The 23,572-nt window shown below is 35.1% G+C and overlaps 1 protein-coding gene across 1 annotated transcript in view; it reads right to left on the bottom strand.

Annotated features, from left to right (window-relative positions):
- HCRTR2 (hypocretin receptor 2) overlaps nucleotides 1-23,572 on the bottom strand; it is a 112,880-nt gene that overhangs the window by 15,264 nt on the left and 74,044 nt on the right. The window contains exons 3-4 of the mRNA XM_049653855.1: nucleotides 22,653-22,896; nucleotides 15,520-15,635 (exon numbers count right to left, since the gene is read on the bottom strand). Of these exons, the coding sequence (XP_049509812.1) occupies nucleotides 15,520-15,635; nucleotides 22,653-22,896 (360 nt within the window). The remainder of the gene's footprint in view (nucleotides 1-15,519; nucleotides 15,636-22,652; nucleotides 22,897-23,572) is intronic.

Raw genomic sequence — 23,572 nt, 5'->3', positions numbered from 1 at the left:
TATCCTAAAAGTAAAAAACATAACAACAAAAGAAAACAGTTGACAAATATCTCTCATGAGTGGAGATGAAAAATTCCTGAAAATATATTATCAAGTTGCATTCAGCAATATACAAAAAGGATAATAAAATTCACTCAATAAATCAGACTGATTCCAGCAATGCAGTGTTGATTAAACATTCAAAGGTTAATCAATGTAATTTTTCATATTAACAGAATAAGAGAAATAATATGACATTTCAAAAAATAAAGGAAAAGCATTTGAAAAATTCAACACATTTTCATGATACAAGTCTCAGTAAACTTGTAAACTAGTAATACAAAGAAACCTAATCAACCTGATAAAGGGCATCTTACCTAATGAAAAAAGATGAATGCTTTTTTTTTTAAATATTTATTTTTGATGGGGCTCCTGGGTGGCTCAGTTGAGCATCAGACTTCAGCTTAGTCATGATTTCACGGCTCATGGGTTCAAGACCCCCCAAGTGGGACTCTGCTGATGGCTCTGAGCCTGGAGCCTGCTTCAGATTCTGTGCCTCCCTCTCTCTCTGCCCCTCCCTCACTCATACTCTGTCTCCTTCTCAAAAACAAATTTTAAAAAACCATTAAAATTTTTGTAAGTATTTTTTGAGAGAGAGTACAAGTGGGGAGGGGTAGAAAGAGAGGGGACAGAGGATCTGAAGCAGCCTCTGTACTGACAGCAGTAATAAGTCTTTTCTCACTACTTCTACTCAACATTATACTGGAGGTCCCAACCAGTACAAGAAGACAAGAAAAATAGATAAAAGGTATATAGATTGATTTTGAGGACATTATTGCTTACGAAGTAAATCCTAGGGAATCTCCAAAACTCCACTAAAATTGTTACATGAAATTAGCAATATGCAGGATCCAAAATCAAAAAACAATCAGTTGTATTTCTGTGATATGATTTACTATAGAAATCTATAAATTTTATGTGTGTATATATATTGTATCATTCAGATGACCAAAATATACTAGATCTTCATCTACCATTCCTGTAAGTACTTCAGTGCCATAAAGGTGAGATGGGTATCTTGTTTTATTTTTTTTTTAATTTTTTTTAACGTTTATTTATTTTTGAGAGAGAGAGAGAGACAGAGCATGAATGGGGGAGGGTCAGAGAGAGGGAGACACAGAATCTGAAACAGGCTCCAGGCTCTGAGCTGTCAGCACAGAGCCCGACGCGGGGCTCGAACTCACAGACCGCGAGATCGTGACCTGAGCTGAAGTCGGCCGCTTAACCGACTGAGCCACCCAGGCACCCCGATGGGTATCTTGTTTTAAAGAAGGGAACCTAAAGTCAAAAGCTAGTTGCCAGGAGGACAAACCATTAAAGGGTTGTAACTTTCAGTCCCATTCCCTGACCTCTGGGTAAGAAAGAGGGCTGGAGTTTGAATCAGCCAAAGCCAATGACTTGGTGAATCATGACTACATAATGAAATCTCTATAAAAACCCAAAAGGACAATGGGTTTCAGAGAGCTTCTCGGCTGGTGAATGTAAGGAGATGTGGGGTAAGAGGTTTACCAGGAGGGAGCCTGGAAGCTCCTTACCCTGTGTATCTCTACATCTGCCTGTTGATTTGTATCCTTTAGCATATACTTTAATAAACTAGTAAACACAAGTGTTTCAAAAATGAGCCACTTTAGCAAATTAAAACAATCTGAGGAGGAGGTCATTGGAATCCCCAATCTGTAGTTGGTCTGTCAGTCAGAAGCACAGGTCACAGCCTGGGGCTTGTGACTGGCATCTAAAGTGGGAAGTGGGGCAGGGGTGCTTGGGTGGCTCAGTCAGTTAAGCATCCGCCTCTTGGTTTTGGCTCAGGTCATGATCTCACGGTTCGTGGGTTCAAGCCCCTCATTGGGCTCCATGCTGACAGCATGGAGCCTGCTTGGGATTCTCTCTCTCCCTCTCTCTGCTGCTGCTCACTCAGTTTCTGTCTCTCAAAATAAATAAATAAACTTAAAAAAATTAAAGTGATAAGTGGGAGAGCAGTCTTGCAGGACTGAACCCTAAAACACGTGGAATCTATCTTCAAGTAGATAGTGTCAGAATTGCTGAAATTGGTGTTGTGTGTATCAGAACACCACACCCTAAACATTAGAATTAGGTCTGGGAAACCTAAAAGAACTTCTATAAACCAGTAATAATCAACTGGAAAATTCGATTACAAAATAACATGAGTTTAAATGGAAAGAACAAGTAATCTTATTCTTTAACAATACATGGACAAAATATGTATACCTAAAATTATATAAGTTGTTAAGAGCTATCAAAAAAGACAAATAAATGGGGAGAGACACATGTCAATGAATTGGAACTTAAAGTTATTAATATGTCAATTTTCCTCCAAGTGATCCATAGATTAAATGCAATCAATCCCATTCAAAAAAGCAGCAATTTTCTTGAGAAAGGTGAAACACAGATTTGCAAAATGTTTATGAAATGCTGTGCAGTTATGAAGGAACCCAGTACAGAGTCACTTAATGACCAGGAAGGGGAGTATAACTACTCAAAGCAGAGAAGGAAAAAGGCAGAGAGGAGGGCCATGAAATTGTGGTACATAAACAAGCCACGAACAACACTGCTCAATGCTGGCAAATGATCAAGCAAGAAATCCTTAGGGAAACATTTTTTTGGAAATCATTGGTGACTTCATTGAGAGATGTTTCAGTGGAGTGATAGGATTTGAATAAGAATAAAGTGGGCTCAGAGATCAGTGGAAGTGATCAGGGCATGGAAGGTGGTGAGAAAAAGGAGTCGACAAATAAAAATGTCATGCATTTTAGCTAGCAGGAGGAGCAAAGGGTTAAGTTAACATCTGGAAGAGTCTGAGAGTTAGGATGAGAGTCCTTAAAAATGCCCACTCCAGGAGGACACTCTTCTTTACCTTTCCTCTATCCTTTAGCTCATTACCCATTTTATCATAATAGAGTACAACTGATGCTTGGTAGATGCTATCTCATATAAAGCAATAATCTCTGTCTTCCTCTGTGTGTCTGGCAAAAACAATGGAATTTTTTTCTTATTTTTTACATTACCATTTGAAAATGATTTGGCTCTAAGACCCACAGACATTTTTTTCCATATAACTCCATGACTTTTTTTTTAATCCTGCTACAGCTCTTTATTTTTAAATGTTTATTTATTTTTGAGAGAGAGAGAGAGAGAGAGAGAGAGAGAGAACAAGCAGAGGAGTGGCAGAGAAGGGAGGCGCAGAATCTGAAGTAGGCTCCAGGCTCCACATAGCCCAATGCAGGGCCCGAACCCACAAACCATGAGATCATGACATGAGCTGAAGTTGAAAGCTTAACTGACTGAGCTACCCAGGCTCCCCAAAGCACAGCCTTCCTAGAGATTAGATGTATATGCTAATCCCTCATGATAAGAATCTGTCCCATCTCTTGACTTCATTCTCAATCTTGCAATAAATAGCTCTACTTGCAGATTCTACAGATGACCCTGCTACAGACAACAGCAGCTATAATTGTTGTCCCTGATTCTCTCACCCAACCCTCGAACTCAAGGCTCTTGTCCTTTGTCCATCCCCAGATGTGTTGTCTCTCAACATGACTCCATCACCCAATTAGCTCTTTGTAGAAACTGGCTTTCCCTTCCCTTCCTGGAATCCAACAAATGGTTTTCACTGAATAGGTCCTCTCATGCTTCCATACTTCTATGGACCTTAAAATCTTAGTCACAAACAACCTTTGGATAATTCCCATTACATATTCTCGTTGCATCAACATGTTGAGTTGTGTGTTTAACCTTTTTTCCTTCTCCGGAGTTTGAGCAGAAGAATTTGTAAAAGAATTCCCTCCATATTTACTTACTTTTTAAAAAAATCACTTTTTGTTATTTTTATTTTTTAATGTTTATTTATTTTTGAGAGAGAGAGAGAGAGAGAGAGTGAGTGAGCAGGGGGGGAGGGGGGGCAGAGAGAGGGGGGAGACACAGAATCTGAAGCATGCTCCAGGCTCTGAGCTGTCAGCACAGAGCCTGCCTGACACGGGGCTCGAATTCACAAACTCTTGTTTTTTTGTTGTTTTTTTTAACATATTTTTTGAGACATAATTTATATGCCATAAATTCCCTTTTAAGGGATACAGTTAAGTAGGTTTTAGTGTATTCGCAAAGTTGTGCAATTATCACCCCATCACTGTCTACTTCCAGAGTATTTTCATCACCGTGAAATAAAACTCCAAACCCTTTAGCAGTCACTTCCTATCTCCCCATCCTACTACCCGCTGCAAACACAAACCATTCTGGCTTTATAAAATTTCCTATTCTCTACATTTCATGTAAACAGAATCATACAATATGTAGTTTTTTGTGTCAGGCTATTTTCACTTAATAATAATTTCAAGATTCACCCATATTGTAGTATTTCAATGTTTCATTATTTTTTATAGCTAAATAATATTCTATTGCACACCTATACCACAATTAGTTTATTCATTCATCCATTGATGGACATTGATTTGTTTCCACTTTTGGACTGCTATTGATGCTGTTGCTATGCACAACAATGTATAAGTTTTTATGTGGACATGTTTTCAATTCTCTTGGGTATATAGTTAGGGATTAAATTGCTACCACATGGTAATCCTTTAAGATTTTGAGGAATGGCCAAACCATTTTCCAAAGTAGCTGCATCAGTTTCCATTGTTACCAGCCGTATAATGAGAGTACTAATTTCTCTGCATTCTCACCAATAATTGTTATCTTAAAAAAATTATTTTAGCCACCATATTGAGCATGAAGAGATATCTTACTGTGGCTTTGATTTGCATTTTCCTAATAACTAACATTGTTGAGCATCTTTTGATGTGCTTATTGGCCATTTCTTTATTTTCTTTGAAGAAAATGTTATTAAAATCATTGCCCACTTTTAATGTGTTATTTCTTTTTATTGTTGAATCATAAGAGTTCTTTATGTATTTTTGATATGTCTTTTATCATATATTTGATTTGCAAACATTTTCTCCGATTCTGTGGGTCACCTCTTCACTTTCCTCATGGTATACTCTGAAGTGCGAATGTTTTTATTCCAATAGCATCCAGTTTATCTATTTTTAAAATTTTTTAAATTTTTTAAATTTTAAATTTAAAAAAAATTAAATTTTTAAAAATTTTTAAAATTTTAAAATTGCTTGTGGTTAGGCGTAATTTAAATCATTAGTCTAAAACAAGGTCATAATGATGCCTGACCTCAGTCTTATAATGAATGTGTTCTCCTTTAAGATTTTGAGATGGCCCCTGACTTACAATGGTTTGGCCTATGATTTTTTTAACTTTATAATGGTACAAAAGTAATACACATTCAGTAGAAATTGTTCTTTGAAATTTGAAATTTGATATTTCCCTGGGCTATTAATATGTGGTAAAATATTCTCTCATGATTCCGGGCAGTGGCAGTGGGCACCCAGTCAGCCATACAGTCATGAAGGTAAACAATTGATACATTTAAACCTATTCTGTGTTTTACTTTCAGTACAGTATTTAATAAATGCATGAAATATTCAACACTTCATTTTTTTCAATTTATTTATTTATTTTGAGAGAGAGAGTGTCTGCATGAGCCAGCAGGCTAAGGGCAGAGAGAGAGAGAGAGAGAGAGAGAGGGAGAGAGGGAGAATCCCAAGCAGGTTCTACTCTGTTAGCTCAGAGCCCGTAAGTCTCCATCCCACCAACTGTGAGATGATGACCTGAGCTGAGATCAAGAGTCGGGTGCTTAACCAACTGAACCACCCCGGCGCCCGCCAACACTTACTATAGAATAGGTTTTATGTTAGATTATTTTGCCCAAATGTAGGTTAATATATGTGTTCTTCACACATTTAAATTAGGGTAGGCTAAGTGATGACATTTTACACAGGTCAGGTGTATTAAATGAATTTTTGACCTAGGTTATTTTCAACTTATGATGGCTTTATTGGGATGTAACCCCACTGTACATTGAGGAAGATCTGTATTAACTCTCATATTTAAGTCTACAATCTACTCTGAGTTAAATTTTATATATGGTGAAAGGTGATATTAATTTCATTATTTTGAGTATATAAAGTCATCCCAGCAGGATTTGCTGACAAGACTATGATTTTCCCCATTGAATTGTGAGACACTTTTGTTAAAAATCAATTAACCATAAACATAAGGGTTTTTTCAATCAAAATTGCACCAGCATTCTTCTCGAAGCTGGAACAAGCTATCCTAAAATTCATATGGAACCACAAAAGGCCCCGAATAGTCAAAGTAATTTTGAAGAAGAAGACCAAAGAGGGAGGCATCACAATCCCAGACGTTAGCCTCTACTACAAAGCTGTCATCATCAAGACAACATGGTATTGGCACAAAAACAGACACATAGACCAATGGAATAGAATACAAATACAGAATTGGACCCACAAAAGTATGGCCAACTAATCTTTGACAAAGCAGGAAAGAATATCCAATGGAAAGAAGGCAGTCTCTGTAACAATGGTGCTGGGAGAACTGGAGAGCAACATGCAGAAGCATGAAACTAGACCCCTTTCTTACATCATTCACAAAAATAAACTCAAAATGGATAAAGGACCTGAATGTGAGACAGGAAACCATCAAAACCCTAGAGGAGAAAGCAGGAAAAAACCTCTCTGATGTCAGCTGCAGCAATTTCTTACTTGGCACATCTCCAAAGGCAAGGGAATTAAAAGCAAAAATGAAGTACTGGGACCTCATCAAGATAAAATCTTCTGCATTGAAAAGGAAACTATCAACAAAACTAAAAGGCAACTGACAGAATTGGAAAAGATATTTGCAAATGACATATCGGACCAAAGGCTAGTGTCCAAAACCTATAAAGAATTCACCAAACTCCACACCCAAAAAACAGATAATCCAGTGAAGAAATGGGCAAAAGACATGAATAGACACTTCTCTAAAGAAGACATCCAGATGGCCAACAGGTACATGAAAAGATGCTCAATGTCACTCCTCATCAGGGAAATACAAATCAAAACCACACTGAGATCTCACCTCATGCCAGTCAGACTGGCTAAAATGAACAAATCAGGAGACTATAGATGCTGAAGAGGATGTGGAGAAACAGGAACCCTCTTGCACTGTTGGTGGGAATGCAAACTGGTGCAGTTGCTCTGGAAAACAGTGTGGAGGTTCCTCAAAAAATTAAAAATAGACCTACCCTATGACCCAGCAATAGCACTGCTAGGAATTTACCCCAGGGATACAGGAGTACTGATGCATAGGGGCACTTGTACCCCAGTGTTTATAGCAGCACTTTCAACAATAGCCAAATTATGGAAAGAGCCTAAATGACCATCAACTGATGAATAGGTAAAGAAGTTGTGGTTTATATATACAGTGGAATACTACTTGGCAATGAGAAAGAATGAAACATGGCCTTTTGTAGCAACGTGGATGGAACTGGAGAGTGTGATGCTAAGTGAAATAAGTCATACAGAGAAAGACAGATACCATATGTTTTCACTCTTATGTGGAAACTGAGAAACTTAACACAACACCATGGGGGAGGGGAAGGGAAAAAAAAAGTTAGAGAGGGAGAGAGCCAAACCATAAGAGACTCTTAAAAACTGAGAATAAACTGAGGGTTGATGGAGGGTGGGAGGGAGGGGAGGGTGGGTGATGGGCATTGAAGAGGGCCCCTGTTGGGATGAGCACTGGGTGTTGTATGAAAACCAATTTGACAATAAATTTCGTATTAAAACAAAACAAAATACATAAGGTTTTTTGCAGACTTTGAATTCTATTTCACTGACCTATATGACTATCTGTATGCAAATACTACACTATCTTGATTACTTAAGTTTTATAAGATTGCACATTGAAAAGTGACTTTTCCAACTTCGTCTTTTTGAAGATTATTTTGGCCATTCCTGGTCTCTTTCATTTCCACATTGATTTTAGTACAGTTTGCCAATTTGTGCAAAAACAAAAAAACTAACAAAAATCCACAAGGCAGCTGGGTGTATGATAGGGATTGGGATGAATCCGTGGATTGGTTTGAAGAATTTTTCTATCTTACCAATATTAAGTATTCCATTCCATGAATATGGAATGTCATTTCATTTATGTAGTTTATGTAGTCCTTCTTTAATTTTTAAATGATCCTGAATGTTTTTATATGTTATTCATTTATTCTATTAAATTTATAACTGTTTTACTTTTTTGGTGCTATTTTATGTGGAATTATTTTATTAATTCCAGTTTTAGGTTGTTCTTTACTAGTTTATAGATGTGAAACTAATTTTTATTTACTGATCTATTACTTTCAAAACTTACTGAACTTGTTTATTAATTTTTTGCATGTGGATTCTTTAGGATTTTCTATGTACAAGTTCATGTACTATATGAAGAAAGAGAGCTTACTTCTTACTTTTCAATCTTGATGACTTTTATTATTATTAATATTATTTCTTGACTAACTGACCTGGGTAGAATATAGTTCTATTCAATATTGAATAGATTAAATAGAACTGCTAAAATCAGATATCCTTGTCATGTTCCTGATCTTAGCAGGGGAATATTCAGTCTTTCACTGTAAGATATAATGTTAGCTGTAGGATTTTATAGATACCTTTTATCAAATTGAAGTCTATTTTTTTTTCCTAGTTGATTGAGTGCTTTTATCTTGAAAGGGTATTTTTTTGTCAAATTCTTTGTTGCATTTGCTTACATGATCATGTGGATTTTGTCTTCTGTTAATGTAGTATTACACTGATTGATTTTCAAATCCTGCTTCATCATCCTGTATTACCTTTTTTACATATCAGGTATGGTTTGCTAGTATTTTGTTGAGTATACTACTCTGTATTCTTAAGTATATTAGTCTGTAGGTTTCTTGTGATATCTTTGCCTACTTTTAATAGCAGTGTAATTCTGGCCTTATGGAATGATGTGGGGTGTGTTCTCTCCTCTACTTTTTGGAAGAGTTTGTGGAAGTTTGGTATTAATTGTCCTTTAAATATTTGGTAGAATTCAACAGTGAAGCCAGTGGGCTTTTTCTGTGGGAAATTTCTTATTACTAATTTAATCTCTTGATTTATAATAGGTCTATTCAGATTTTCTAATTCCCCTTTAGATGATTTTAGTAGTTTGTGTCTTTTTATGAATTTGTCCACTTTATGCTATCTATCTTTTTACTATTTTCTAGCATGCAATTATTCATAGCATTCCCTTACCCTTTCTATTTCTGTAACATTTGTGGTGATGTTCCTCTTTTACTTGTGATTTTAGTGATCTGAATATTTTCTTGTTTTTTCTTGTCAGTATCTTTCAAGGAACGAATTTTCAGTTTAATTGACTTTTATCTATTATTTTCCATATTCTATTTCCTTACACTCTAAGCTTTATTATTTCCTTCCTACTATTTGCTTTGGTCTTTAATTTTTTCTTCTATTTCTAACTTCTAAAAGTGGAATGTTGGTTTATTGATATGAGATCTTTCTTCTTTTGAACATAGGTGATATAACTATCAATTTCTCTCCAAACAGTTCTTTTGCTGAATTTCGTAAGTTTTGATGTATTGTTTTCATTTTTATTTATTTCAAAGTATTTTAAGCTCTTTTGTAATTTCTTCTTTTGCCATTTGATTATTTATTTATTTATTTATTTATTTTTAATGGTCAGAACACTTATTTTTTTTTAACATTTATTCATTTTTGAGAGACAAAGAGAGACAGAGCATAAGCAGGGGAGGGGTAGAGAGAAAGGGAGACACAGAATCCAAAGCAGGCTTCAGGCTCTGAGCTGTCAGCACAGAGACTGACACAGGGCTCGAACTCATGAACCATTAGATCATGACCTTAGCTGAAATCAGAAGCCTGACTCAGCCACCCAGGCGCCCCTACCTTTTGGTTATTTAAAAGTGAAAGGTTTAAATTCCATATACTTGTGAATGAATTTCCCATTTTCTGTCTTTGATTAATGTCCAATATAATTCAATTATAGTAGAAGAATGCACTTTTTATGATTTCCATTATTTTAAGTGTTCTGAGACTTGCTTTATGGCTTATCATTGGATCTAGTCTGGAGAAGAGTCCATGTGCACTTTTGATGAATGCACATTCTGCTTTTTTTGAAGGAATGTTCTGTAGACACTTGTTAGGTCTAGTTGGTTGATAGTTTTGTGCCAGTCTTCTATTTCCTTGTTAATATTCTTCCTAGATTTTCTACCCATTACTGAAAGAGGAGTACTAAAGTTTTCAACTATTACTGTTGAATTGTGGATTTCTCCTTTCAATTCTGTTTTTGCTTCATGCATTGTGGATTTCATTTGCTAAGTTTATAATTCTTTTAGAAAAATTTTTAAATTTTACTTATTTTTGAGAGAGAGAGAGAGAGAGAAAGAGAGAGAGAGAGAAAATGTGTGTGAGTGGGGGAGAGACAGAGGGAGGGGAGAGAGAATTCCAAGCAGAGCCTGAGGCAGGGCTTGAATTCATGGACCATGAGGTGATGACCTGAGCCAAAATCAAGAGTCAAATGTAGAACCAACTGAGCCACCCAGGCACCCCAAGTTTATAATTTTCATAACTTCCTGATAGATCGACTTATTATTTTGAAATATCCTTATTTATCTATAGTTAATTTTTTTAACTTTAGAGACAGAGAGCAAGAGCAGGAGAGAGGGACAGAGCAGGGGGACACACACACACACACAAAGAGAGAGGGAGGGAGGGAAGGAGGGGGGGAGAGAGAGAGAGAGAGAGAGAGAGAGAGAGAGAGAGAGAGAGAGAATCTTAGCATGGAGAGAATCTCCAGAGTGTGGAGCTCAATGTGGGGCTCACTCTCATGACCCTTGGATCACAACCTGAGCCAAGATCAAGAGCCAGACACTCAGCTGACTGAGCCACCCAGCGCCCCCCCCCCCCAAGTCACAATTTTTTTTGGAAGATTTTTATCTTTAAGTTATCTCTACACCCAGTTTGAGGCACAAACTCACAAACTCGAGGTCAAGAATCACATGCTTTACTGACAGCCAGCCAGGCATCCCTATAGTCACAGTTTTTGTTAAAGTTTCCTTTAATATTACTACAGCTACTTCAGCTTTATTTTGGTTACTGTTTGCATAGTATGTTTTTTCCTACTATTTTATATTTAACTATTTGTGTCTTTGAATATGAGATGTGTCTTTTGTAGATAGCATGCAGTTGTATCGTTTTATGTTTGTTTTTTCTATTCTGTCAATCTCTGGCATGTTTTATTCATTTACATTAATTTAGTTATTGAAAAGGAATAATTTGTATCTGTCAGTTTGCTATTTGTTTCTGTATATATCAAGTCTATTTTGTTCCTCTATTCCTCCATTGCTGCTTTATGTTAAATAGATATTTTCTAGTATACCATTTTAATGCTCTTGCTTCCTTTTTTTCTTTCACAATAGTCTTCTGAGTTATTTTCTTAGTTGTTGCCCTGAGAGTTACAATTAGCAACCTAAACAATATTTGGATTAATGGAAATTTGATTTCAATCGTGTATAAAAACTTTGATCCAATCTAGCTTCATTCCTTTCTCTTTCCTTTGAATTATACTTTACATTATAAGCTGAATCTATACAGTTTTATAATTATTGCTTTACGCTATTGTGTCTTAAGTCAAGTAGGAGAATAAAAGTATTACAAACAGAAATATTTATACTTTCTTTTGTATTTACCTATGTGGTTACTTTCATTAGTGCTCTTTATTTCTCTGTGTGGACTTGAGGTATCACCTTTTGATTCTGCCTCCTCAATTACAATTTGCTGTCTATTTTCTCACACGGGACTGAGTTGTCATCCCCTAAAATTAATTATTTTAAGTTTTCTTAGACGAATGTTGAACAACAAAGAATAGTAAAAAGACTGATAAAAATTGGGACAGGAAAATTTTTTCAAAGTTATAGTCCTTGGTAAGTTGAAATTCAGTTCAGACTCAAAGATATGGTATGATTCATTCCAAGTTCATCCCACAGTACCAGTAATATAGTGGGTGCTTAATAAATATTTTTGGAATGAGTTACCATGAGTTCACATGATGATTATAATTTAAGTGTTGAATTATCGCAGCCTAGAACTAGTAAGAACACTGATAGAGTCATATAAGCTAAGATTAAACAGGTCTTAGAAAGAAGAGGCTTAGAGAAGCCTCTGTAGAATCTCCAGACTGAATGAATTTCCTGAGTCACATTATCAAGAAAGAATTTAAGTCATTGATTATAGCAAAGCATTAGTTAATTCATTTAATGAAGATTGAAGTTCTTGAGAAAGTCAGACAAGGTCGCATGCTTTACTCATTAATAATCTTACACTTAGAAATTCCAAAGTATGTAACAGATTCCATGAATCTGTAATGTTAAGCAAATAAGATAGGCCCTCCATTTGATGGCTCACTTGATGTAGCCTATGGCACACATAATGCCTTGGAACTCAGTTTATAGACATTAACAGTTGGAAACTCAGAGTTGCTCGAGCAGAATTCTACATAATCACCCATTTGGGGTTAATTTACTTTATTGTGGCTCCTAAAGTGAGCTCAGCTGAACTTGTCATTTTTCATTCCAATCTGTTTTGTAAATGTTTTTAGTTTCACAGCCCAAGCATTTTACTGCAAATCTCCTAGATCATGTGGTTTGTGCTAACCAGAACAATTCATCAAAAGAATGTAGGTTATTTCTAAACCTGCAATACAATTTTGAACTTACTTTAGAGTTTGAGAAATGAAGAACTATAAGCTTTAATAATGGAGAAAAAAACTGGTTGGAGTTTGGTAGTTATCTATTCAACATTTTTTGGATTACTTTCTTTGTGCAAGATACCATACCATTAAGTGTTTGGGATTCAATGATGAACAATACTGATTTAGGTACCCCACGGAGTTTTAAAGTCATGTCAATCTGGAAATAAATGAATAAGCCAATATAAGCATCTATTATATGTAATGCACATTACTAGAAAAAATATGGAAGTAGGGGATTCTCTTAACACTGAATATTTCTAGTCAAGAATCTCAATGGAAATCTAAAATATCTTTACTCCTACATACTCATTAAAAGCTTTTTCTCTTTCAAGAAAAATTTCAAATTCCAATTTTTCCATGAATTGTTCTCTGAACAACTGGGCAATGAATTCCCCAATGTTCTCTTCTTTCTAAGTATTCCCAGAACTTCCTCTTATTTTTCTACTCACTTTTTTCTCACAAAGTATTTATTCAGCAACAGATACGTTCTATGTATATTACCAATTGGTGGGATATAAGATAAAGACTAGAGTGTACTATCTTCATCTGTAGAGTAGAGCAGATAGACAAAAAAATGTCATTCTAATGTTATTTAAAAGCACCGTGAAAGAGATCTATTTAAGAAAGTCATCATATACATGGATTCAACACATGCCTGTTATTTTAGATATATAAGCAGATTCCGTTGAAAGGACGATTAACAGTATATACCATTAAGGTGTTTTAACTGATGAGCACTTTCTGTGCTCTAGGCACTTGAATTAACTCATCAAATAAGTGTAACAACTCTGAGAGGTAGATGCTATGCAACCCCACTCTAAAGATAATGAAAGGGAGGCAGAGAAATTTTAAAAAATTGACAAAATTCATGCATGTATTAAGTTGCAGACTCAGGATTTAAACTCATGTAGTCCCGACCCTGAGTCTGTGGTTTTGAATTATCTGTACTGTATCATTCCAATTATTCACTCAGCTTGTAAGAAGATTCCTACTGCCTTTTCACTTGCAGTGTCTTTCTGTGAGAGTAGGATACTTCCCTTCTCCATGGTCCAGCTTAATCACAAGACTTGTTTTGGCAAATGAAGTATGAGGAGACTTAACACATGCCAGTTCAAAGCAAAGATTTAAGACACAGTACATATTTCTTCCAGATTCCTTGCCCTTTCCCTCAGTTCCAGAATGGCATGTCCCAGGAAGTGCTGCTCCTTTAGACTGAGTTCTGAAATGAGACGACAAGGAGAACACAGCCACAGCCCATCCTCACTATTGCCATGGAACGTCAGTGAGACAAACTTGCTGCAAAGCCACATATTTTAAGGTTGTTTTTTAACAGCAGAATATTGTAGCAAATACTGACTAGCATAATAACAGTTACCAAGAAGTGGGCACGATAGTAACAAGCACCCTAAAATGTGTGATATCACGGCCAGGTGGAGAGTGTTGAGGAAACCATCACTGGGACCTATAAAACAACACTCATGTTATACAGGGGTACACATTTGTTACTTTAGTTGAAAAATTAGAGGTCAGAATGATCGTAAATATTGGTAACAGCTACATTTTTTAAGATTATAAAAGAAATTGTTTCTTTGCACAGAGGAAAAGAAAAAAAAGTTGGAATTATAAGACACAGGGTGGAAAAATGCAACAATGACTCATATTCAACCAGTAAAAGACATCTTGAAAAATTGCTTTGACTAACAAAATTTGAAGGATACTCAAATTAAGACTCACCCTCAAAGACCAAAGAAAAGCTTTGTGGAATCCTTTTAATGAATTAGTGTGGTCCAGTAAATTCTTCCCAGTGGATAAAATACATAAGAGCAAACAGACTAACAGTATGGCTTTCCACAAGCCTGATGAGCTCTCAGTGCTGGCAATAAGTTTAGAGAAAGAGAGAGATACATTTCCAAGAGGTGTGGCATTTTAAGGTAAAATGTATAAGAGGATAAGCTATACCCATTGTCTAAACTTTTATAAACCATTACATGTATCTGTTGCTGATTTACTTTGAATCATCAAGGTTCCACTTAAGCGTTTCCTGCTCTGAATTAGATACCATACCCATCCATCAAGCCTTCCTCTGATCATCTGGCTTATCTTTATGAAGATGATTTTCACTCTGCATCTGACTCTTTCCCTCCTCTAGTCTATGAATTCATCGGTGATGTGGACAGGGGCTTTTAGCTTTTTATCAGATATGTGTGCAAAAGAAATATGATACAATAAATGATGAATGAGCGACAGAGAATGAATACACTCACTGAGAGAGCAAAATTACCTAACAAATTACAATAATCCCCAATCAGTATTATAAACAGTTTCTAAAATTCTAAATTCTGCCTGACTCTCTACTGTGCTAAAATAATATTAATAAGATCTTTGAAGTTGGAGATTTAACCCATATAATAAAAATGTACTACATAAATCTCATAAAGACGACAACATTCTTTACATACAGTCTCAGGAAACTTTAAAGAATTTTTCGTTATTTATTTGACAAAGTAAAACTTATGTGAATCCTAGACAAAAATCAAATCGATTCAGCACAGTGCTTTAAAATTTAAAGTCATTAAGGCAGTTCATAAAGCACATTCCCTAAATATCACCCTAAAAAATTGCCTAGGCATATTTCCATGGTTAGGGCCTCAACATTTTAGAATACAGTCTTTCAGTAGGCATATTATGTTGGTTCAGTGTACTCTTCACTTTTACTTTTGAGCACATCCTAAGCAAAGCATAAAGAAATCATTTGAAATCACGTACCTGTCGACACCAGAGTTTACGAAATATTTGCAGATAGGCCAACACCATAAGGCACAGTGGTGCCATATATGTGACCAGGAAGAAACAGATGTGATACATCTTGGGGTAAATTTCACCTGAAATGAAAGCCAAAATAATGAAATCTGGTTTTATAATTCACATATTTTTTTTAAAGGTATGTCTGTCAATGTTTTGCCTTCCAAGTACACATTTAACTTCTATATGACTTCACTGGCATGTCACACACACACACACACACACACACACACACAATGTGAAGTCTTAATTTCATTTAATGTACTCAGAAAGGAATAACAACGAACCATTTCTTACTGTGCGTTAACATTGGCTATCCAAAGTCAAGCATTCATTTATCAAAAATAAGTTATCTAGGCTAATTAACGAAAATCAACTGGGAATGCGCTATACTTAAATTCGCAATAGGAAACAAGTGATTCTTTCTCTTTATAAGTTTCTGGAGAAATGGGAAGCTATTCCAGTTGTACCCCCATGTACGAATGTGGAAAGTTTTTGGAAAAATAAACACAGCAAACATTTAATGATTCTTTTTGTTGATTATCAGAACAATATAAAATTTCTCTGTCAGTATTTTGTTTGTATGTATATGTATGTATGCAACGCACTTTTAATAAAAATGATATTCTTAAGGTTTTTTTACTTAATCTTTAAACAATTTTTTTAATATTTATCTCATTGATTTAGTCATGAGCACCTCTAGGATTGTAGGGATTTCTTGCCATTAAGTCTAGGTACACAGGTGATACATATCACAGATTGGGCCTTTATTAAAGAGTCAATTATTCAATTAATAAATAACATTGTGCTTTAATATATATTTTTAGCTTTTCTAAATATATTTATTACTGAATTTTAATTGTTTTATTTATTTTTTTAAAGATTTGATTTTTAATCTCTATACCCAACATGGGGCTCGAATTCACAACCCCGAGATCAGGAGTCACATGCTGCACCAACGGAGCCAGCCAGGAGTCCCTACTGACTTTTTAAATGCTTTGAAGGATATTTTTCCCATACTTGTATTTGAATATATCACAGTGATCCAGTTACTTTTACTTAAATGGAAAACAGGAAATAGAATGCATCCTACATGGATTCCACGGATACTAAATGCAGTAATTAGATATAATTCTAATTGAATGCTAACAAAATACAAATTTAATTTTTTTTTTCATTTCTAAAAATTAAGCAGCTTTATTTGGCTTTGATATTGGCAATGAGGTTAGTTCCATACTATTATTGAGGGATAATGCTATCACCTCTATGCATTTTTTTTTCCCCATAGCTTCAGAAAGGGCACGTAGAAGCATGAAGAGTCAGTTCTGTGATCAAATGTGGTAAGGACAATTTACAGTCAGGATTAACCAACAGTAACTATGAAGATGAACACAATAATTGATAATATTCATTGAACAATCATTCATTTAATTGTTACTGAATATGTTTTAAATATATCTATGAGTTGACTATTCTCCACAATCTTGAGTCCATCACCTTGTCTTCTAGAGTTGGCTGAGTTTAACAGTCTCCTTATTTTTCTTTCTAAACTCCATCTTCTCAGGTAGATGTTTTTCTTCACTGTAATCTTCACAGTGGACAGCAGGGTGCCTGTGCTTCTGGTAGAAAGCAATCAAGAGACTGATTTGGGGTGTCATTTTTAGCTCTTCTGTGGCCCAGCTGGCTCACACCTACTCATGTGTTTCTAACTTCCTTTTAAGTTTATCCCATAAAACAGGCCAGTTACATAAAAAGTGATAGAATCTGAGCAGTGACTGGAGGAATAACAGCCATTCCCTTTGAAGTGCCACAACCAGCGCAGTATTTGGTAAGCCCATTTCAGAGGAGTGGAGGATGACCTGGACACTTCCCAGGCACCTGAGTGCCTTTGAACTTTTATTTGTTTTGAAGGTGTCACATGGGCTCCCAGCTTTGAAGCTGACAGACGTTTGAGGTCTACCTCCGGCTAACCTGAGTGAAGGAGAGTAGATTTGAGAGGTAATATTTTCCTTTTTTAATTGCAACTATGGATACCATCACTGTGATAGCAGTTTGGGTTTTAAGCAGAAGGGAGAGAAAGCTCATTCTGTAGTGGGTATATTTATAAATAGTTGGTAAAATATGTAATTGGCTGGTAAATGCATAGTATGATAATGAACACCCACACAGAGAAAAGTTGATCAGGTGAAATTACACTTGCCAGCTGGGAGTGATTGTTTTAATAAAAAGATTATTATAGATAATTGGGGAAACATGGTAGTCTTAACATTCTTCATTCCATACTTAGGGTCTAAGCTAATTGAAAACTTATAAATGCCATTGGACTTTTAAGTTGAATGTGTTGAAACTTTCTCTGAAGTCTCTCTGCACTTGATGAACAATGTCTTCTATGTATTCAAGACATTTATATATAACCTAGAATGTAGTTACATGAAATTTGTTGCACTCAAGCACTCATATTATAAAACAACATCTTAAAGATTGGCAACCATTCAAAATGAGTGTCTCTCCTCAAATAATAAATAGGTACAATCTGAATAAATTCTTGCATATATATCAAACCAATAATTACGGAGAAAATGTGGATCTTTATTTAGTCCCCAAAATCAGAGATCAAAGAATAATGTCCTATGTTAACAAGGCAAGACTTAATCTCAGTGAGTTAAGGTGTATTATTGAGCCAACATGCTAATCTAATTATCTATAATCTACAAACACTTTGTCCTTCATGTTATACCTATCAGGGACTCAATGGACCAATAAATTAAAGTTCCCAAATATTCCATATAGACTGTCTTTTCAAAGTTTATGAATCCAATAAAGTTTACTTGAATCTTTATTTTATTATCTTCTCTCTAATAAAATGTTATATGTATGTGTGTGTGTGTGTGTGTGTATACACACACACACATATATGTATATATAGAGAGAGAGAAAAAAAGAGAGAACATATATGTATACTGAAATTCAACATATATATTTTTTTCAAAATCTTAACAATAGGCAAGGTGCTATAATTAGTTTGACTGTAAAGAAGGACTCCATTATTATTTTCTTTCAGACCACCAAACAAGAATTTGGCAGTGAGATCCAAGAAAAGAGAAATTATGAATCCCCCAAGGTCTACAAAATGTTTGGCAAACAAGACATACTCATTAAGTGTTGGATGAATGGTGAGACAATTATATCTTTGAGTGCACAAAAGAAGTTAGTTTCCTTCCAATAGAATATGTTCTGTGAAACTGCATATACAAATCAAGCAATCAAGAAACGATGTATATAATTCTGGAATAATTTTAGAAGTGTGAATGAATGTAACATATACAAAGACATATTTTAAAGATTATTTAAATAAATATTAATATATTTGTTTCGAGTACTGAGTGTGCCTTCCAGAAGTTATGGCTTGTGGGTTATTTGTTTTGTTTTGTTTTTTTTTGGTACAAGCCATCGGCAATAATACATATAATGAGTTGCAGAAATAACTTACCCACAAAATATTAAATATTTATGGTAATATTTTCAGTAAGACTGAGACAGAGAGTTCTCAGTTATTCTGCACCACGAGTGACATAGCATTTGCAAGACTTTCCTAAAAGTGATTTGATAGATATGAATCAAGTGATCACACTGTTCACTGGCTCTTTCTATGCCGTAATATATTGGTGTAGGACAATTATGATATCACTGTCTGCTTTTATACCTATGTTATTGATTAAACTTTGGATAAAAAAAGAAAAACAGTTCACAAATTAATCTAAAATAGAAGATATTTCATAACAATTTTTTTAAATTGGACTAAATGTTTTCAGACTTTAAAGATGTTTGAACTTTAGAGAGCCAACACTATAAAATATAATTTCCTATAGTCTTTTTAGCCGGCTATTATCACACATGTGTCTGAGTTTTAACATTTTAAGTTGACCATGGACTTCTAAAGAGCCTATATAAAGAGGTCATGCTATGTAAAAATTATTATAGGGAAAGAGATGTCTAATGGTCAAAATGATAAGAGCTCACTTTGATTCTTTCATATTCTTCTTGAAAACACTAAGTGATTTAAAATTTCATTTAATATTCAAAAGGTTAATTTCATAAATTTTATTTTTTGATTTTGTGGATGGTAAACTCAATTTTGTATGGCTTAACTTAAGCCTTTATAATCATGTTAAGTAATTGTGGACTAATATAAAATCATTTTTCAAATAGTTTCCCTAAATTACTTCTGAAGGCTTTTAGAATTTTAAATATTCAATAGCAGTTGCTGTTTTTTAGTAAAATGTCTCTGCTAGCACTAGATAATAAACACTAAAGGTTGAAATGAGTTTTAGATATTTATATTTTTTACTCAAAGTAATTATAAAGTGATGTGGCTATTTATTTAATCAGAATTAATGACAGGATTCCCTAGCTCCAGAATCTTTTTGTCAATGAAAGTGAATGCTGCTTGATTATTCAGGGCAACATTAAAAAAAGAAATAAAATCTTACCAAAGCAGTCTACACATGTATAAACTAATTACTAAAATATTTTAGAGAAAATACTACTGACACGTTAGATTAAAGGTAGGTATTTTAATCTTTGTGCCATTTTCACAAGCTTAAAGAATCCAACTTTTGAGTTGGAAGCTTAAATTTACATGTACTTCTTTGCTTCATAATCTGCAAATAATTTATGGCTCAATTTCTTCATTAATTAACAAAAGCATTCTGATCAAGAGATCTTAGACTGATTTCCAAATATAACTCATTGTATAAAAATTGCCTCAGAGACATGACACAATTGGTCACCAAACCAGTCTTTCCAAACTCAGTTCTTTAGACTGTATACCCTTACATTGCAGAAACTACAGGTCCAATACCCTCTTTTCTTCTTTCAGGGATAGTTCTCATTGTGTGGGTTTTCTCCCTTCCGGGACACCCTTTCCCATTTTCCCTGTTTGGAGAATCTCTCCTCCAATTCTTCACTGAAATGTTAGCGGCTCCTTTGTAAACATTTGTTCAAATGGCCAGGGCTGAGTCTGTTCTCTCATTTGGGTTCCTAGCACTTTGTATACAAGTATATTGAAATACTAATTACATTATAAACATTTGTTTGTTTGGTTTTCAGTCTCACTCCCTGCAATGTGTTCCCATAGGCAGTCTATTTCTCTCCAGGCTGGCATAATTCCTGGCATATCCTAAGTACTCAAGATGTTGTTTGAACATTAAATAAATGGGACTTAAGACTTTAAAGAAATAGACTTACCCTTTTGGAATTTTCCATTCATTTTGTTTTTGTCTGCATCGTTAATAAGGAAATTTGGGGGAAAATGAAGATGATCCAGAGAAAATGTAGCAAATGAATTACAATGTTAGAAAGGAAGGGAAAACCTCAATTTCAAAAATGGCTAGTTAATATTTGGGACAATAGACACCACAGACTGTGCAATTTTAGTTACTATGGGTCTTTGGATAATAGATGAAAAGTAATCCCAGTGCCTTTTAATTTTTATCCTGTTAGAGTGAAAGCATATGCCTAAATTTTTAGTTCCCGACTTTTATCTTTTCAGTGTTCCAATCAAAGTATTAAGGTAGGAAATAATATAAATTCAAAGATTCAAATACTTTAAAATACCAGACCCATAAGCAATCCATGGGGTACACTGTTTTCGTTGATACATTTTCTAATATACATAAATGTACATCTGTCTAATAAACAAATTCCTTCCTAATGTTTAAACTTCCTAAGTATGGGCCATTGTTATATACTTACCCAGAAGATAACAGATTGTTTTCCTCAAATTTAATGTAATAATTTTGTAACTAGTACATGCTATACTAAAATGCAGTATTGTTTGATTTCCTTGCTGTGTCCAGGTTTGTGCCATCATCAGGTATTGATAGAAGTGTTTCCACTATTACAGAAAAACCTTAAAGGCTCTCACTGAGAGTTTTGAACCAAAAGAATATAAGGCCTTCAAACTTCTGCTTGTTTAAAGTTAACTGCCACACATATCAGATTGGGGTGCCTGGGTGGCTCAGTCAGTTAAGCATCCGACTTCGGCTCAGGTCATGATCTCACAGTTTACGGGTTTGAGCCTCAGGTTAGGTAGGCTCTGTGCTGACAGCTCAGAGCCTGGAACCTGTTTCAGATTCTGTGTCTCCCTCTCTCTCTGCCCCTCCCCTGCTCATGCTCTGTTTCTCTCTGTCAAAAATTAATAAAATTTTTTTTAAAAATTATAAATTTAACTGCCATATATATCAGATTGGAAACCAAAAGGATTCATAATTAATTTATTTAAAATGTTTCTTTTGAGAGAGAAAGGGGTTGTGCACATGTGCATGTGTGCACACAAACAGGGGAGGGGCAGAGAGAGAGGGAGGGAGAGAATCCCAAGCAGGCTCTGCACTGTCAGCACAGAGCTCCACGCAGGACTCAATACCTCAAACTGTGAGATCATGATCTGAGCTAAAATCAAGAAACGAACGCTTAACCAACTGAGTTACCCAGGTGCCCACATAATTAATATAATTCTTAAATCAGAAAACATTATGTGATAATTTATCAGTTTAATATTTTATGAATAAACACAGCAAATTTAGATAATTTGACTTAGAGAAGAGCATAAGTCTATATACTCAACTCCAGTCACGTTTCCAGGCAGGACATGGTTTTAAAATGAAAATTCCCAGTTGTATCTGAAGCCCATTAAAGAACTTGGCACTTGAGGCAATATAACATTGTACTATCTTGTAAAATGTTAATCACTCTGGAATATGTATTTGGATTGTATAAATGAGTTTTTATTGTTTTAGAGAATTTAAGAAAAGCTGGCATAATTAAATATAAATTTTAGGGAAAGTCCTTCCATTCATTCTCTACCCGTAAAATATGAAAACTAGATAACCGTGCATCAACGTTTCCAAAAGACAGAGGTAGGTGGAGTTATTCTGTGAAACTGTTTTGGGTTTCTACTTGGGTTTCGTGCTTTTGCAATACTTTATTAACAGATGCCAATAAAACATACAAGGCCAGCTTCACAATGACTATGCAAATCAAAATTTTAGTTTTCAGCTGTCATATAAATGTCAGCCTGTGGCCCATAATGTACTTACCGCCCCAGCGCTCATCACACACAGTAAAGAGAGTGGTTTTATTGGCTAAGCCAGGGAGCATGGTGCTGCATTCCATGACTATGGCCTGAGGAATCATTATAATGCAGGAGACAATCCAGATGATGACAATGCTATTCCTGGCCCTCTTGGCTGTGCTCTTAAACATCAAAGGGTGACAGATTGCATACCATCGATCCAAGGCAATGCAGCTCAGTGTGAGAACAGACACAGACACTGACACGGTCTAGAGAGAGAAAGAACATAGGACAAGAGAGGCACTTGGTGTTAAATGGATCCATTCTTTGTATCCTTATCACATTAGAAAGGGCCGTGCAGTTAATCAGACTCAAAGTGGTGACAAAATATTTCATGCAAGTTTTTTCCCTAAAAAATATAATAGTACTATATAAAATGTATCAGAGAGAAAAACATATTTCCTGTGAAACATGAAAAAGGTGATATGAAAAGGCTGCAATCATTTTATGCTAAATGTTTTAATTTGTAATATGGCATTCTTTGAGTAATTACTGTCATCATTTTATCTTGCAACTTTGCATTGGCAGGGGAAAAATACTTTTGAAAAACAAAATAGAACATATATGTTTAGTTTGAACTAGAAAACTCTCACTTATAGAGACAATGACATGTTTAGCTTTTAAAATATATAGAAATCTGATTGCAATTGCATTTAACTAGGATTTTTAAAATTATGGATGCTGTAGTACATATTTTCAAATAACAAAGGCTATTTGTGCATTGGTTCATTTCTAGCATGTTGCATGCAAAGGCAAGAGTTATGTCTGAAGAGAATCCTGTATGGGTCTCCTCACCATTATTCTCTTATTGGTGGTATAAGCAACCGGCCTCTCAAACTCAAATAGGTTCACCTAGTCCAGATTTCCGTATAATTAACACCACTA

Source organism: Panthera uncia, assembly GCF_023721935.1.
Source record: "Panthera uncia isolate 11264 chromosome B2 unlocalized genomic scaffold, Puncia_PCG_1.0 HiC_scaffold_24, whole genome shotgun sequence".
Lineage (NCBI taxonomy): Eukaryota > Metazoa > Chordata > Mammalia > Carnivora > Felidae > Panthera > Panthera uncia.
This window is presented reverse-complemented; position numbering and strand designations above follow the sequence as displayed.